General features: G+C 32.5%; 1 protein-coding gene across 1 annotated transcript in view; it reads left to right on the plus strand.

Annotated features, from left to right (window-relative positions):
- The window catches only part of LOC108685277 (protein 60A), a 17,899-nt gene that overhangs the window by 1,864 nt on the left and 713 nt on the right, over positions 1–15,322 (plus strand). Inside the window, exons 2-4 of the mRNA XM_018189995.1 lie at positions 5,209–5,395; positions 8,307–8,458; positions 14,006–14,194. Of these exons, the coding sequence (XP_018045484.1) occupies positions 5,209–5,395; positions 8,307–8,458; positions 14,006–14,194 (528 nt within the window). The remainder of the gene's footprint in view (positions 1–5,208; positions 5,396–8,306; positions 8,459–14,005; positions 14,195–15,322) is intronic.

Genomic DNA, 15,322 nt, shown 5'->3' on the forward strand with positions numbered 1-15,322 from the left:
GAAATATCCCTGCGAGCGCAGGGAATGATTACTTAATTCTAAATAAATTTTTATGTTATCTTTATTCCTAACTTTTGAAGTTTAAATTATATCTGCGTACTTTGAACTTTACACGTACACATACATTTAACGTATCTTTATTAACAAAATGAAAAAGAAGAAAAAAGAGTTTTTATCAAGATAATTGGCATTAAATCGATAATAATTAATCAAAAAATCGATTAATTGAAAACTTTTTGAGAGACACATTTGGCTCAAATAATATTTTCTTCGCGTTTACTCGTTATCGTTTGCTATTCACATCAAGATGTCAAATGCAAGTGTATGTGAAGTTAATCAATTCACGTTAAACTTTATAGTTCTGATTAGAGTTCGTGACTAGAGTTCATTTTGAAGAGACAAAGGCCAGTATTCATAATTGATTCTTATTTTAAGACTGTCTTAATTAAGATGTTAATGCAGCTCTCTGATTAGTTCATGACATCTTGAGAATATACTTAATATAATCCTAAATATAAAATCTGACTATGAATGTCGTCCAAAGAGTTCTTTATTAAAAATTCCGGTTAATAACAATCTTTAATTTAAATTAAAAAATGAGATACTAAACTCCTTATCGAGATTCAGATAATCCTGAATAGCTTAATAGCTTTATTTTGTGAATATAACAGAGTTCTTGATAAAAAAAAATCCGATCATAAAATCTTTTTTGAAAAATTAATTAGATATAATAGTTCCTTGATAGTTTAATTATTATTTTATTTATTTCGAAGAGTGCTTAACGATTAAAAAAATATAGACTTAAAAATAAAAAAGATCTGGACTTAAAACAAAATTTCAGAAATAGGCAATAAAAATAGGTATCTTATATAGCCATCCAATCGCATTGAGCCATTAAGACTTTTTTATTAGAATTCTTTGAAAACTATCCAGAATTTCAATCAAAATTACTCGGAATACTCGAAAAATTTTTGACTTCAGACTTAGAATTTTCAATCATCGTTCAAATATCGGGTGTTTTATAAACCATTCAATTATCTTGAGCCATAAGACTTTATTAGAACTCATTGAGAACTATCCAGAATGCCTATCAAAAACTATTAACTCTAACAAAATTTTCAAAACTAATGGTCTGCAAAAAATACTCGACATATGAATGATGAAAATTTTTTGGAAGTTCTGAATAGTTCTGATTGAAGTTCTGGACAATTCTCGATGAGTTTTGACGAAAAATCTTGTATATTTCAAGATTATTAGATTTTTAGAGAAACATTTGAATAAAGATAAAAAATTTTCTAAATTCGAGGTCGAACAATTTTTAAAAATTCCGAGTAATTCTACGGTTGAATGGCTATACATAAAGATCTGTTTTTATCAATTTTTAAAATTTATTTGTCTTAAATTTAGATTTCTTTTATTTTTGGATCTATATTCTTTTTAATCATTGATAACTATTCGAAATAGATAAAATAATAATTGAAATATTATAGAGCTTTATATCTAAAAATTAATTTTAAAAAATTTTTATTTATGTGTGTATCAGAAATTCAAGATTATTAAGTGTTTCAGAATTACTTGAACTTGAATTTTATGATTATTTATGTAGAGTTTTTCAGTTTGATTTATCAATATCCATTATATCAATATCCATTTCTATCAATATGAAATAATTTTAATTTCATTTTAATTTATTTATTTTCATTGCCATTTATCTTTTTCTAATTCTTAAAATAAGAAATAAATTAAACTGGAATTAAAATTTATCTACGTTGATAAAAATGATGAATGTTAGTACGCATAAAGAAGATCTCTTAAACGTCTTGTCCCTTAATCAAACTCCAAAACACAAGATATTTCTTTGTCTCGAATTCCTCGTGCCAAGTAGTCCTAAGAAATTTTCCACTAATTCTTTGGAAGATTAAAGCAGTAAGAATACTTTTTCTTCTCTAGCACGTTCCTGAAGTGTGAAGTCACGACAAGGAATGTGAGGCGCGTAACGAATTCTCGAAAATCTCAGTATGCGAACTCGACACGATCGTTGTTGTTTCGCGACTCTGCAGTTTAAGTACAAAAAAAATTGCCACAAACTCGATGAAGAATCTAAGAATCTCTATTCTTCCCTTTTTCTTCTTTGCTCATCAGATTCCCCGGAAACCCGTTACTGCTTCCCCCCCCCCTCTCTCTCTCTCTCTCTTTCTCTCTCTTTCGTTCTCTCTGCGTGTTCGTATGTCCGGTTTTCTATTTTGCTGTCGTCCTCGTGTCGGGGGAACAGTGAGGAATGTTCTAGGCTGTTCGACGCGAAATGCGACGTGCATATAAATCGGTAGTTATAACTACAAATAACATCTACCATGCGAGATAATGACAATGTGAAATACAGACAAGGCTAGGGCGAATATGTAGGAGTAGAAGAACGGAAACGGAGAATCGGAATCAAAGAAATAAGGATAGAAAGAATTGATTCAGAGTGCATCAATTGCCATGAGTTGCGCACACGAATGCGATCTCATGGGCTATATGTCTTATATACAAAGTCTTTCTTCTCTTTTTCTATCTTCTTTCTACCGGCCATGTTGCATGGGATACCCCCCTGGGAAAGACGAGTCAATAAGCATCTCTCTTTCCTCGCGCGAAGCCACGGGCAGGTTAAAATGTCTCAACTTGGAGGCCCGGGTTCGTCCTCCTTCGGCCTTTTGCTCTTTTTTCCACTTCGTTCCTTCCTCACCGGACAGCGTGACGGCCAGTTACCCGGAGGGAGACGCGCGGCTACGAATTACGAAGATTAGGATGCTGAATCCTGCGGAGATGGATGGATCTGCAAAGGAACTTAATGTAACAGATCTGTGCGACCAGAGGGATTTCTTTAGCATAATGTCGATGCCCGTCTGAACTTTCCATTCATTCGTAATATATGTGTTTCTCTCCTTTTCAATTCCTCTCTCTTCGCTCTTGACTATAGAGATAAGACATTGAGTTTAAACTCAACACAAAATTGAGTCATGTTTAATCTGATTGCTGGACAAATGATAGCGTAAAATCCGAGCGAGGGAGTAACCACTTAATGTAATTGTAGGACAGAGGCCTCGATCATTATAAAATTCATATAAAATCTATGTATAATCTGATTGTATAATATTAAATAAAATTTAATATAATAATAAATAAATATATTTTACCGAATGACTTCAAATGTAGTGAAAAAAATTATTTATAATCAGATAAAATCATATGAAATCAAATGAAATCATGTAAGCTGTGGGACAATATTTCAGTGATTACCCCCTCGGTAAAATCGCTCTTAGAGAGAGAGAGAGAGAGAGAGAGAGAGAGAGACATATTTATAAGCAGACATTTTGAACAATTAATGTAATTAAAAAAAATAAGACTCACATAAAAATTATAAATGTCTAATAATTTTGTTTGTTACAATATTAATAAAAGTTTGTACATATCTCGATAACTGAGCCTATTTGACATATAATGTATATGAACTTTTTTGTTTAAAATGAATATCTAGAATATATTCAAGAAGTTAATGTCGCAGAAATCTATGTATTGTTTATCAAAGATCTATTTAAGAAAATATAACCACAATATCGTTCGCTGTGTCTCAAGAATTAAGAAAAACACGTAAACTTATTCTTTTTTTTCACCGTACCGTACGTGTACTGACAAGCACATACATATGCCTTTAAGAAAGACGCGAAGGGGGAGGCGATGGGAAGGAAGAGCGCGGCGGTAGTGGCAACGGCGGCGTAAAAAACAAAAACGCGGCTCGCCACAGAACGCTCCATGGACGGTCCCAAAAGCTATTTGGGACCACCCCGAGAGCTGAGGAGGCCCGGCAATCTGGTACCGTTGGAATGCGACCGTCGGAACGAAAAAACAAAACAAATTTTTATGTCCCCCTTCGTTTCTCTCCTCGCTTCACGTCCCTGTTCGGATTCAAGCCGCCCACTTCAGCGGAGGCATTAGGCATTACTTAGAGCCCCCCCGAGTCTACCGCGAAGGAAGGATATGTCCCCCCCCCCCCCCGAGTCTACCTCTCTTTCTTTGCTCGCAGAGCGGCAATCACTTTGACGGTAAGAAAGAGCCCGATTTCACGCTGCGAATTGTCCACGGATCATTTCTAAAGACCTCCTTGAGAGACTCACAAGTAGGCTCACCAAAGATACCTCAACTTGGATTCTCTTAGAAATTTCGTTTTGCGATAACGAAATGTTATCTCCCCATTGAAAAAAAGGACTAATTGGCATTCCATCGTAGACGTTCCTGTGGTTTGACTGAGCTCTGAGTCATCAGTTTCAAAGTTTGCATCGATAACCTAAGCTGACCCTTTACTTGTTTCTAAAGATTATTCGGTAGAAATGTTTTCCAGTAAGATGAAGAAAAAATTTCTCAAGATATATATCAAGAATTTTTAAACGTGGAAACTATATTTTCTTCTTAAAATTTTACACTATTATAATCGAATTATTTTCAGAGCATTATTTTTTTTCTAGTTATCTAAGAACATATTATATATATTTCGGTGCACAGTTCAATAATTTTCAAAATTTATCTCCTATCTTCGTTTGATAAATAATATTCTTAAAATTGAACGTGAATATACATAAAATACACACAACGTGATTCATAAATTTTAAAATAAAAATTATATAAAAAACAAAAGATGTTAGAAAAATATTTTCAATATTTTTTATTTAAAATAAAATCTTTTACAATCAATATACATTACTTTGCTCTTGTTTTCAATCTTTGCAAATTGAGTATTCTTTTTCATGTGATTGATCACAGTTGTTATATCGATGTAATTTCTAAAATATCAAATTTTTTCAATTTCGAAAACAAGAAATATTAGAAAATGTTAGATAAATAGGATAATGAGTGATGTAAATTATAACAATTTTTTAATTCGACATTTCAAAAATTCAAGTTACCCTGTGACTGACCAATTGAAGATTGAAGAATTACAAAAGAGGACTATTTAATGTATCAAATGAAAAAATTGAAACGAGAACAGAATGATGCATTTATTGAAAAGAATTTCACTTTGAATACAAAAAAATATTTTTTTGAATCCTTTATTTTATATGATATTTTTATATCCAAATTTATGGACCATGCTGTGTATGATTGTTGTTGCGTGATTATAAGCGGCCATTCTGAATAATGCCTGACTGATCGCAGACTTGTAATTTAAAATAGATCATCACGTCCCTGGGGTGAGACACGAACGTGGGAAGAGGCTCTGGTTCGATGTGTCCGAAGTACCACCTGAAGAATACATAATTGGCGCTGAACTTAGGTTGTATCATAGTGCACACACGAAGATTCAGAAGAGTCATGGTTCTCACACAATCACGGCTTATCGAGTATTGAACACTAAAGAAGGGTAAGAAAAATTATCCATTTTTTTTTCTATGTTTCTAAACGCGTCAAATTCTATATTTCTATATTTCTAGACGCGTATCATGTAAAGTAGATGGATTTAGGAGAACTAAAAAATTATCAGATAAAAATCTAGAGATTAGACTGGAATTTCGGGAAGCTTAGTGAATGTTAAAGCACATCTTCGTGTTGCAATAATAAAGTCGAAATGAAAAATAATACTCGCTATTCACCGGCTTTTGTGCCAAGGACGCCTAGGTTAGACCAATTTCATGTTCCTCCAGGCATCCTTCGCAGTTTTTGACATCGTCATCGTATCCCTAATTAGGAGGTCCTTAATCCTTCGCCGAAAAAGTCTCAGGCATTTGTTCTACCTGAAATGCAGAGAAAAAAACTTTGAATATTCCGCCGAACATTCTTTTTCATACCTTCGACTTCTTCGTTTTCTTTATTTCTCATATCTATATTATTACATCTATATGTATTTAGAGGATAAGATCATAATACAGTTAGCTCTTTTTTTTTTTAGAAAAATGTATTTATTCTGCTTTGGCAGCTTAGAAAACAATTGTGCACGGATGTGCAGAGTGGATAATTAGAAATATATTATGATACACATGTAATCATTAGCCATAGGACCACCGGCGGGAGCTATCCCGTCCGGGTGGGAACTGAATCGTAAAAAGGAAAGCGTGGTGAGTTAATCTGAGAGGACAAACCTCCACGCCTGCGATAAATGTCGACGGTCTGTCTAGAGACGCTCTATCTAATGGACATGCCGCTCCGTCCTACAAATTGTGAGTCACGAGACGCCCCGTCGCCACTAATAGCCGTCGTAACTGTGCTTTTAAGTACACTTTTAAGCGCCCATTCTGTCAATTTTGAAAAGAATTTCCCGTTTTCACAGATCATCATCTACTTACTATCTAGAATTCCCGATACCAAAATCGCGAATCCCTAATTGTCTTCCAAGTTTGATATATCTATGAAATAACGAGTTTACGATCGAAAATTTCTTAAATTGCAATCAGCGATTTTTTTGGAAAGAATTGGACAAAAATGATTTTACGATAAATTTCGCTTACAAATTTATCGTAAAATTTCGAAGAAATAAACGTAAGATGCTCGCTTCTGAAGAAGCTTAGCGTAATCAGTTTCATCAAGATTCTTTAGACCCGTACTAAACTTCTAACACATCAGATACGAAGGTCCAGTTGTCCAAAGTTTAGATCTTTCGTTTCGCAAGTTCGGCTACTTAGTACAGGCTCCTTAGCCTTTTGATTTACTACCGGATTGAGGAGTGACAGCTGGCTACACGCTCTTACGTTTTTTCCCCCCTTCCCCGAAACTTTTGGCACTGGCGACCTGAGCCTGACCGATATACAGGCCCCGACAGGAAACGCTATTCCGTAAATTGAGGTAAATTAGCCGTGGAGACGGGCTAACAGGCTCTCTTCGCGTGTTTCTTCGTCTCTTCTGCCTACGCAGTTGCGCTCGATCTTTGCGTCTCTCTTCTTCTCACTCTTCACGCTAGCACTCTTTCGGTTCCTTCCATCAAAGTCAAACTATGCGTAACGCATTCTCCATCTCCTTCTTTTTCTTCCCCTGCTTCTTCTTCCTTGCGAGACAAGCTGGCGACTCGTTGCTTTCGTAATAAAACCTCTTCATCATGGTACATTGTTAGGAATATTAATACGGAATGCTGATGATACGTGTTTTTGAAGAAGAATCACATTTAAAATTGAAATGGTAGGATTAAAATGACAAGTCGTTTATAAGTAAAAAATTAAAGCAAAGATCTGAAAATTTTAAAAGTTTCTGGAGCCCTGTTATGATTTATTTCTGAATCCTTCCACTTTGTTATACAATTTTTGTTTTTACAAACATTTAGTTTAACAATTATTTATATATCGAAATTTTAAACAAAAATCATCAATAACAATAGAATTTTATTGATATGTTAATTCAAATGAATAATATTTTCATTAGTAATATTTTCATGAATAATATTTTCCATCATCTAGTGTTTTTATTAATGAAAACTTTATACATATATTTTGCTCAAGGAAATAAATTATTTAGATATTTATAATCAAAATCTGGATCCGTTAAATTAGTAAATTAATTAATTTTATCAGTCGATTTATTGGTTTTATTGAATAAAGGATTGAGACTCGATTCCGAAGAAACACGAGAATTTCATAGCCTGTTGAATTACGATAATGGATTTGCAGAAAAATGGTAAGAGGTAAATGTTGCGAAGATCATTTGCTCATTGAACAATGATCGACGTGTTTTCTTGCCTGAGGCTCTTATTGATGCGCGGCACGCGCTGTTTCACGATTAATTAGAAATTACAATACGAAGAATCACGACAAAGCATTTGCGACATGTCATGCGTGACGATCGGAGTTACTAAGCATATATTATTTTCATCGTGTTTATGTGCACGGAGTATCTATCAATTTTTAATAAACAAGAATATCTATTATTGTACAGTAAACAATGTATGTGACAATTTTATGTAATACAATTGAGATTAAAATCTGCTCCTCTCAAACAAATTGTAAGATCGAAACTTTAAAATACGTTTTAGGATTTCATAAAAACGTATTTTTAATTTTAAGAATTTTCATGTGCGTATATGAATAATATTTGCAGATACGTAATCTTACAGAATTGAATTATTTTTACTCTCGTGTGATGTAACCCTTTTGCACTCAGAAATAGTAAAAAAAATCACAATTTTTAAAGTTTTTATTTCGCGATATTTTGCGTGAATTTAGGCAGATTATCGATTAAAAAATTTGATACTAATTAAAAAAGTGACGCTTATAAGTTTGTATATTCATTCCTAGACTGTTTGTTGCAAAAACTGGAATCGTAGAAACACAGCTCTTTCGTTTCAATTTCAGAATTCGAGAATTACAGTACGTCGATGCCATAAATATTACGGACAAAGAGGGCTGGCTGACATTGAACATCAGCGAGGCTTTTGAACATTGGGTGAAGGACTCAAACGAAAATCGAGGACTGTATCTCTCTGTGCATCCTGCTGATCGTTCAGGTAAGCATTTCTATTTCTTCTAATTTTCTTCCATTATTTTTGTCTCTACAAAGATTTTTCATTCGATATTTGAACTAACTGAATAAAGATTAAGTTAAAGGGACCATTAAGAGAATCTTCTGAACTAAAGTCATCTGTTTTACCGAGTCAATACCACTTACATTCACACATGATTTACGTGACATTGACACGTCACTACATACTGAGAGTGCTTTCCATTTATGTCCTTTTTCCAATTTGTAGATTAACTTTAATCTCGGTTCAACTCTTCATCTTTTTCTAATTTTAAAGCAAGAATTCAGAAACACTTATGGATTAAATCACAAGTTTATGAAACGTATTAAGCCTATTAAACGTGTTTCTATCTAAACTTCTGAGCCAGCTTCTTAGAAATAGCACGCTAAATATAGAACTTCCGGTTTGATAATAAACATGTCCGATGTTTATTGAAATCGGATCGCAAGCAAAATGTAACAGAGAATTCAAACTTTAACTTTTGATTCGGAAATGCGTCTTTTATATCTTCTCAAGCGACAAAAGAAGCAATAAGTAATTGAAAAATAACAACTGCTATCAATTGTATACAAATTTATCAGAAGCCAAATTGATCAACTTTATTTTTATAAATTTCTTAATTTTAATATCTGAACATATGATTTGTTTATAATTTTGACACTTTTCTATTTTTTATTTAAGTCGATTTAGCTTTCAATTCAGTTTGACTTTCAAGAATCTTATATAATATTTTTAATAGATAAGTATTTTATTTGGATTAAATGAAGAGTGTGTTCTTGGTTCTCATATATCTGATGGTCATGTATATATGTGTTTCCTCAATGTATATTACATCTACCTGTTCAGTGTTCTCATCACAATATACTGTTGTAAAACTGCATGTGCGTGACACGAAAGATTAGTAGCAAGTTAACAACTCTTGAATCTCGATTCTCTTCCTAGTTTTTTCTGTATTTATAATTCAAGAAGAGAGACAACACTTATTCAACTACTCTTGCGTCTTATCGTAATTTAAATTGACAGAAAATTTTATAAAATCGATATATTTTTTATAAAATCGAAGATCAGAGAAATCAAGATATTAAGAATCTCTTTTCTTGATATCATGAAATGAAATTTGTTATTAATTCAAATAACTAATTAAAGACTTTAATTATATATTGAAATCAATGTTACAAATTTACATATAAATGAAATGTCGAAATATAATTTCAAAATAACAGGCGACATAAAGTTTTCTTGGAAATTTTATTCTCATGTAGCTTTGTCGCGCTTTATAATCCAACTTTTGATGTCCTTCTTTATTCCTTTTTTATAATTTAATATAATTATGCTAGAAAAAATGCAATTAGTATTATATTACTTTTAAGAAGTTAAACGTTTTTTTGGTTTTTTTTATCTTGCTCATTATTTACTCGCATACTTTATTTATTATTTATTTACCATTCGGGATATACTTAATCTATGATGAAGGCATCGCCTTGTCTTCCCATGCTGATAAGATATACTTACGAACGCGAGAGGTGCTCATGTTATTTTCAAAAGAATAGCAGTGAACAGGACAAAAAAAAAGGGAGAGAAAAAGGAAAAAAAAGAGAGGAAAAAGAAAAAAAGAGAAAGAGAAACAAAAAAAGGAAAAATTGATTTATCATTAAAGAATCTCGCATACTTATAATGAAACAACCGGCTTCTGTGTTAAATTAGCTAAATTTTTGATATGTGATTGCTTTATGATGCTCATCAAAAATTTCAATGGACATGATCTTAAAAAAACTCAATTTATATGAATCATTCGAGATTCTGAATTGTCTACTAGTAATTAATTATGTACTCGTAGCACGATTAATTTATTAGGTAGCGAATTTATATTTGCCGAAGCTTCATGACATGGTTGACGTCTGTTCGAGATTCCGCTGCAGTTTTGGGAACTTGATAATGATTCATCATGGACAAATTGTCTAACCAACATTGATCGTTGAATATGTATAACTTGCTAAGGATGACTCCAAAGAGAATGGAAATGTTCAAGATTTCGTAATAAAAAGCTGCACATCATTTATTATTATGAAGTATTTTTAAATTAAACACTTTTGAAAAAAATGTTTCATGCAAAAGTTGTAGAGTTTAAAAAAATTTATTAACTTATCAGTTTGACTTGGCGTGGCAATTTCTAAGTTAAGGCAAGATCATTTTGAATTTTTAAAATGGAAACTCTCATATTTTTATTGCATATTCTTGTAGTTTATTTCAAGAGCTTTCCAAAACACTATAATAAATTACTTTTTCATTAAGCACTCTTTGAGTTATACTTGATTTTACATCCTTATAGATGCACGCTTAGATACACATGATAGATAAAATTTACGCATTGTAAAGTAGGACAAAGAGTTAAAATTTGGGACTGTTCCTCCTAATTTGGGACGGTTGGTAGTTAAGATACACACGCGCGCGCGCGCGCGCGCGCGCACACACACACACACACACACACACACACAAAACATAATCTGTAATATTATTACATTCTATATAAAAATTGTGATAAGTAGTGATGGATAACACTGGACATTAATGTGTAATATAAACATCAAATCAAGCAACATGTGTGTATTTAAATATATGTATATCTGTACATGTAGTGTGTATGTATGTGTGTGTATGATTTGTTGTTTGCCGCGCCTAGATTATTTCATTATTTGCTCTTTCTTTTTTACCTGGTTTCTGTCCTCTTTCTTCTTGTCTTACTCTTCAGAACGCGCAACCGGTTTATCTTTGATCGTTCAATATGAAACACAAGATCGAAGAGTCACATGCCTCTCACGAATCTTTACATTTGATTCCTGACTGTCTCTCTCTCTCTCTCTCTCTCTTTGTTTTTTAATTTTCTCTCGCCGCATTTAAAAAACCTATGAGATTCTTCAAAGATATATTATCTGTATCTAAATATAAGCTGATCCTAAATATAAATTAAGGATTATTACATATTCTTCAGCTATTAAATTCGTATTCTCGAGCTTACGATTAAATAATCAAGTCACTACGACAGGAATTTTTTATTGAAGTATACAAATGATATGAAATATCTATTTTATATCAAAATATAAGTACAAAGAGAAATACACCTCAATAGATGATGCGATATCAGCAATATCGACTATTACGGCAAAATTATGAATTCGAAGATTTATTATAGGTCAAATTTGTGACAGTATATTGGTAGTAATAATTGAAAGTGGTTCTTACCAATTTTTAAATATTATTGTAAATAAAACTTGAGTTTCGTTTCTAATTCGACTCAGTTTGTATACAAAGAACGTGCAGAGCTAAATGCAAAATTTTATTAATCTGATGTAATCCTCTCAATGTCCATGACAATTAATTGCAACAAAGAATGAAATCGAGTTCCAATTTTTCTATCATTTTTCTTTTTATTTTCCTCTTATGCTCAAAATTACTAATTTCAGATGAAGAACGAAAGAAAATCATCCGCGTATGATTCAGACGACCGACATTCAGCGAATGTAATCACTTTTCATTTACAGCTGCAAACAGATAGGCGGCAATTGCGTACTCGCTTTTGAAAACCGCAATTATATTTCATTATGCGACTGCGTTTGTACGAAGATTTCGTATTTAAAAAAGTAACATAACATGTTACTATATATATATATATATATAGAACATATTGACTTTGAGATCTAAATTAACAATTAATTTTTGTCTTGGTCTAATAGCTTAGAACGCTCGTACAGAATACAAGAGACCCGGGTTCCCCGGCCGAAGTAATATTTTTTGCAATAAATTTATTAACAGTTTCAACATCTTTATGCTTGATAGCATCAAATTATTAAATTACTTGTCAATTTAATTCGCGATTACTCGAGTTTTAATTGCGTTTATAATCCCGAAAAATAATTCGGCGCGCAGTTCTAAAAAGACTATAATATGATATATATGTAAGTACTGTATATAGTAATTCAAGATTTAATTATTTAAAGTAATGAAGATTCACCTTCGATCGGTATAGGCATTTTAATTTCTAATTCGTATTGGTTGTATAAAATAAGATTCTTATTATTATTATTCATACTATGCTCAATTATGGTGAAAAAAAAAAAAAAGATTAAATTAAAAAAATATAAATATACGAATATGCGATTACAAAATAATATGATGTTATAGAGGGTTAATACATTAATAATAGATTATCGCACCGGTAACAACCGCTTGAAGGAAACGTGTTGTCGATGTTAGAACGAATGAGAAGGATGATAAAATGACTTGACACAGAACTTGAATACGTCGCCTCGAAGAGGCACGCACAGCATGCGAGCACTATTCTCGCCGCGAGCCGGCGCATTCCTCGAGAGCGGCGCAAAGTGCAACAACTGCGGCGGTAGGTGTCTGCCAGTGTCCGCTGCAATCACGGCAAATGCACATTCCTGCCGGTCAATTTACTAGCTTTCTCGGACTCGCGCACACTCGAAATACACGGTATCATGTGGGGCCTGTGATATCCTGCCGGGCGCGAGTGCTCGCTGCTTGGGATCATTTACATACGATCGCTCGTCGCGACGAGGTCTCTCTCCTAGTCGTCGACTCGCATTCCCGATCTGACCGCGATGGCTAGATCCCGATCGGTGAAATTTATCACGAGGCTTATCTCCCTCTTTCAAGATTTTATTTATCGAGAGGAAATAAGCTTGCGAACGGGACCGTATGGTGGAACCGGGCGCGATAACTTTCTAACATGCACGATCGGGTTATTAGCGAAATTAATTATAATGAAAAAGAGTTTCCAGATTTCGATTGTGAAATTGAATAGATGCGCTTAAACCGAATACGAATTTCGTGAGTACATCCGAACTTCACGCAGACCTGGGTAACGATCATTTAACTTTTTCACTAGAGCGGAAACGTGAAAAGTGTAAATTTTTATCTATGTTCGTACATATACATACGTACGAAGACTTTTCACTTTTCACATTTTTGTCCTAAGGAAAAAGTTACATGATCGCTACCCTGGAATTTTCCAGAGTAATTAAAACGTCTAAACGCGTTGGAAGTGAATGTCTAGCTTGGCTCGACTTTACACCGAGATTCTTGAGCGTTCAATATTCATGAAGGTTGACTATTAATAATCCTGAGATCCGCGTGCGCGCAGGCCATTCTAATAAACACATATACCTGATACTTACGGAATAAAGATTCGAAATATGTGAGCAAGAGTCTTCTGTTTTCGCAAAACATGACTTTTGCAGAACGCCTCTAATGCATCAAGAGTGCATCGATGTTTGTAACGACTTTCAACATATTCTTCTCTTTCTATTCTCTATTGTTTCTCTTCTTCTATTTGATATATGTTCGTTTCGTATATCATCATTATTTTATTCTTCTATATTATTTAATCATATCTCTATACTATATACTTTCAAGAAAAATATTCCTAAAGAAAAATAAGTTACTAGCTATGGCTATTAACTGAGAATCAGTTAGTGATTTCATTCATTTATTTCTTCAATTGATATATTATAGCGCATGAAGTGAGACCAGAGGATATTGGAATTATGGGATTCCGGGGTGATCCAGACAAGCAACCCTTCATAGTGGGCTATTTTAAGAGTTCAGGCATAAGGGAATCCAAGGTTCGACAGAAGCGCGATGCCAAGAGGAAGAAGAAGAGTGAGGCCACCAGTTGGGATTATCGGAATAATCCTTACACTGGTAAATTTGCATATGGAATATTGCAATCCTAATTTATAATATAATAAATATGATAATAATAGTAAGATTGATGTAATAGTATAATTTACACGTATTTAGATATAATTTACACGTATTTACATATAATTTTCATACAGAAAAACAAAAAATATGTATACAATATATGTATATGTATATAGTATATAGTATATATAGTATATAGTATATATAGTATATATAGTATATAGTATTTGTATATTCAGGTTGAGAAAAAATACCAGGACTTCGAAATATTTCGAAAAAATATAAGTTTTATAGAAAACTTCAGATAAAAGTTAGAGTTTAAAATGATTGATTTAATGATTCTGTTAATTTGACGTGTTATCGTCAAAGTAAGAACAAAGTTATCTTGAATTTTTTTAATGATACTCCTTTTTTTTATTGCACATTTTTATAACCCTTCTTCAAACCTTTTCAGAGCACCATAATTTTATCTTTATTTTAAATAAACATTTTTGAAGTTATCGAGTTTTTTTATTGTAAAATTATGAAAATAAGATCGGAAGATAATCCAGCTTACAAAGCAAAATCGAAAGATGATTCCAAGAAACAATTTGATGTCCTTGGATGTCTGAAATACGTCTAGAAAAATCTCGTTTAGATGTCTAAATAATCCTTATTATAGTTTAAAAAGATTTGAAGAAGGGCTATAAAAAAGAATATGCAATAAGAAATAGAAGATTTCATTTAAAAAATTCAAACTAATTTTTTCCTGATCTTGACAACGCCATTTAAGCAGCGAATATATCTATTTATTGATAGGATCAATAAATAGATCTTTTTAAACCTTACTTTTACCTGAAACAATCAATTCTTCTTTAAAATTTATCAATAAGAAATAGAAATAATAGTCATAACGGTCAAAGCTAGATTTTTAATATTTAAATAATTCATGTAAAAATTTTTCGAGATATTTTGAGATTTTGGTACTCTCTCTTTTTTTATTTATCTTTTCTCTATATTAAATTTCATAAATAAAAAAGATATAGGTATATATACATATATATCGGGTCATCCGGAAAGTTCGTGCCGCAAAAGATTTAAATTTAATAAATGAAATTAAAAATTTAAATCTTCTGCATTTCAATT

Source organism: Atta colombica, unplaced genomic scaffold (genome assembly GCF_001594045.1).
Source record: "Atta colombica isolate Treedump-2 unplaced genomic scaffold, Acol1.0 scaffold150, whole genome shotgun sequence".
NCBI classification, from domain to species: domain Eukaryota; kingdom Metazoa; phylum Arthropoda; class Insecta; order Hymenoptera; family Formicidae; genus Atta; species Atta colombica.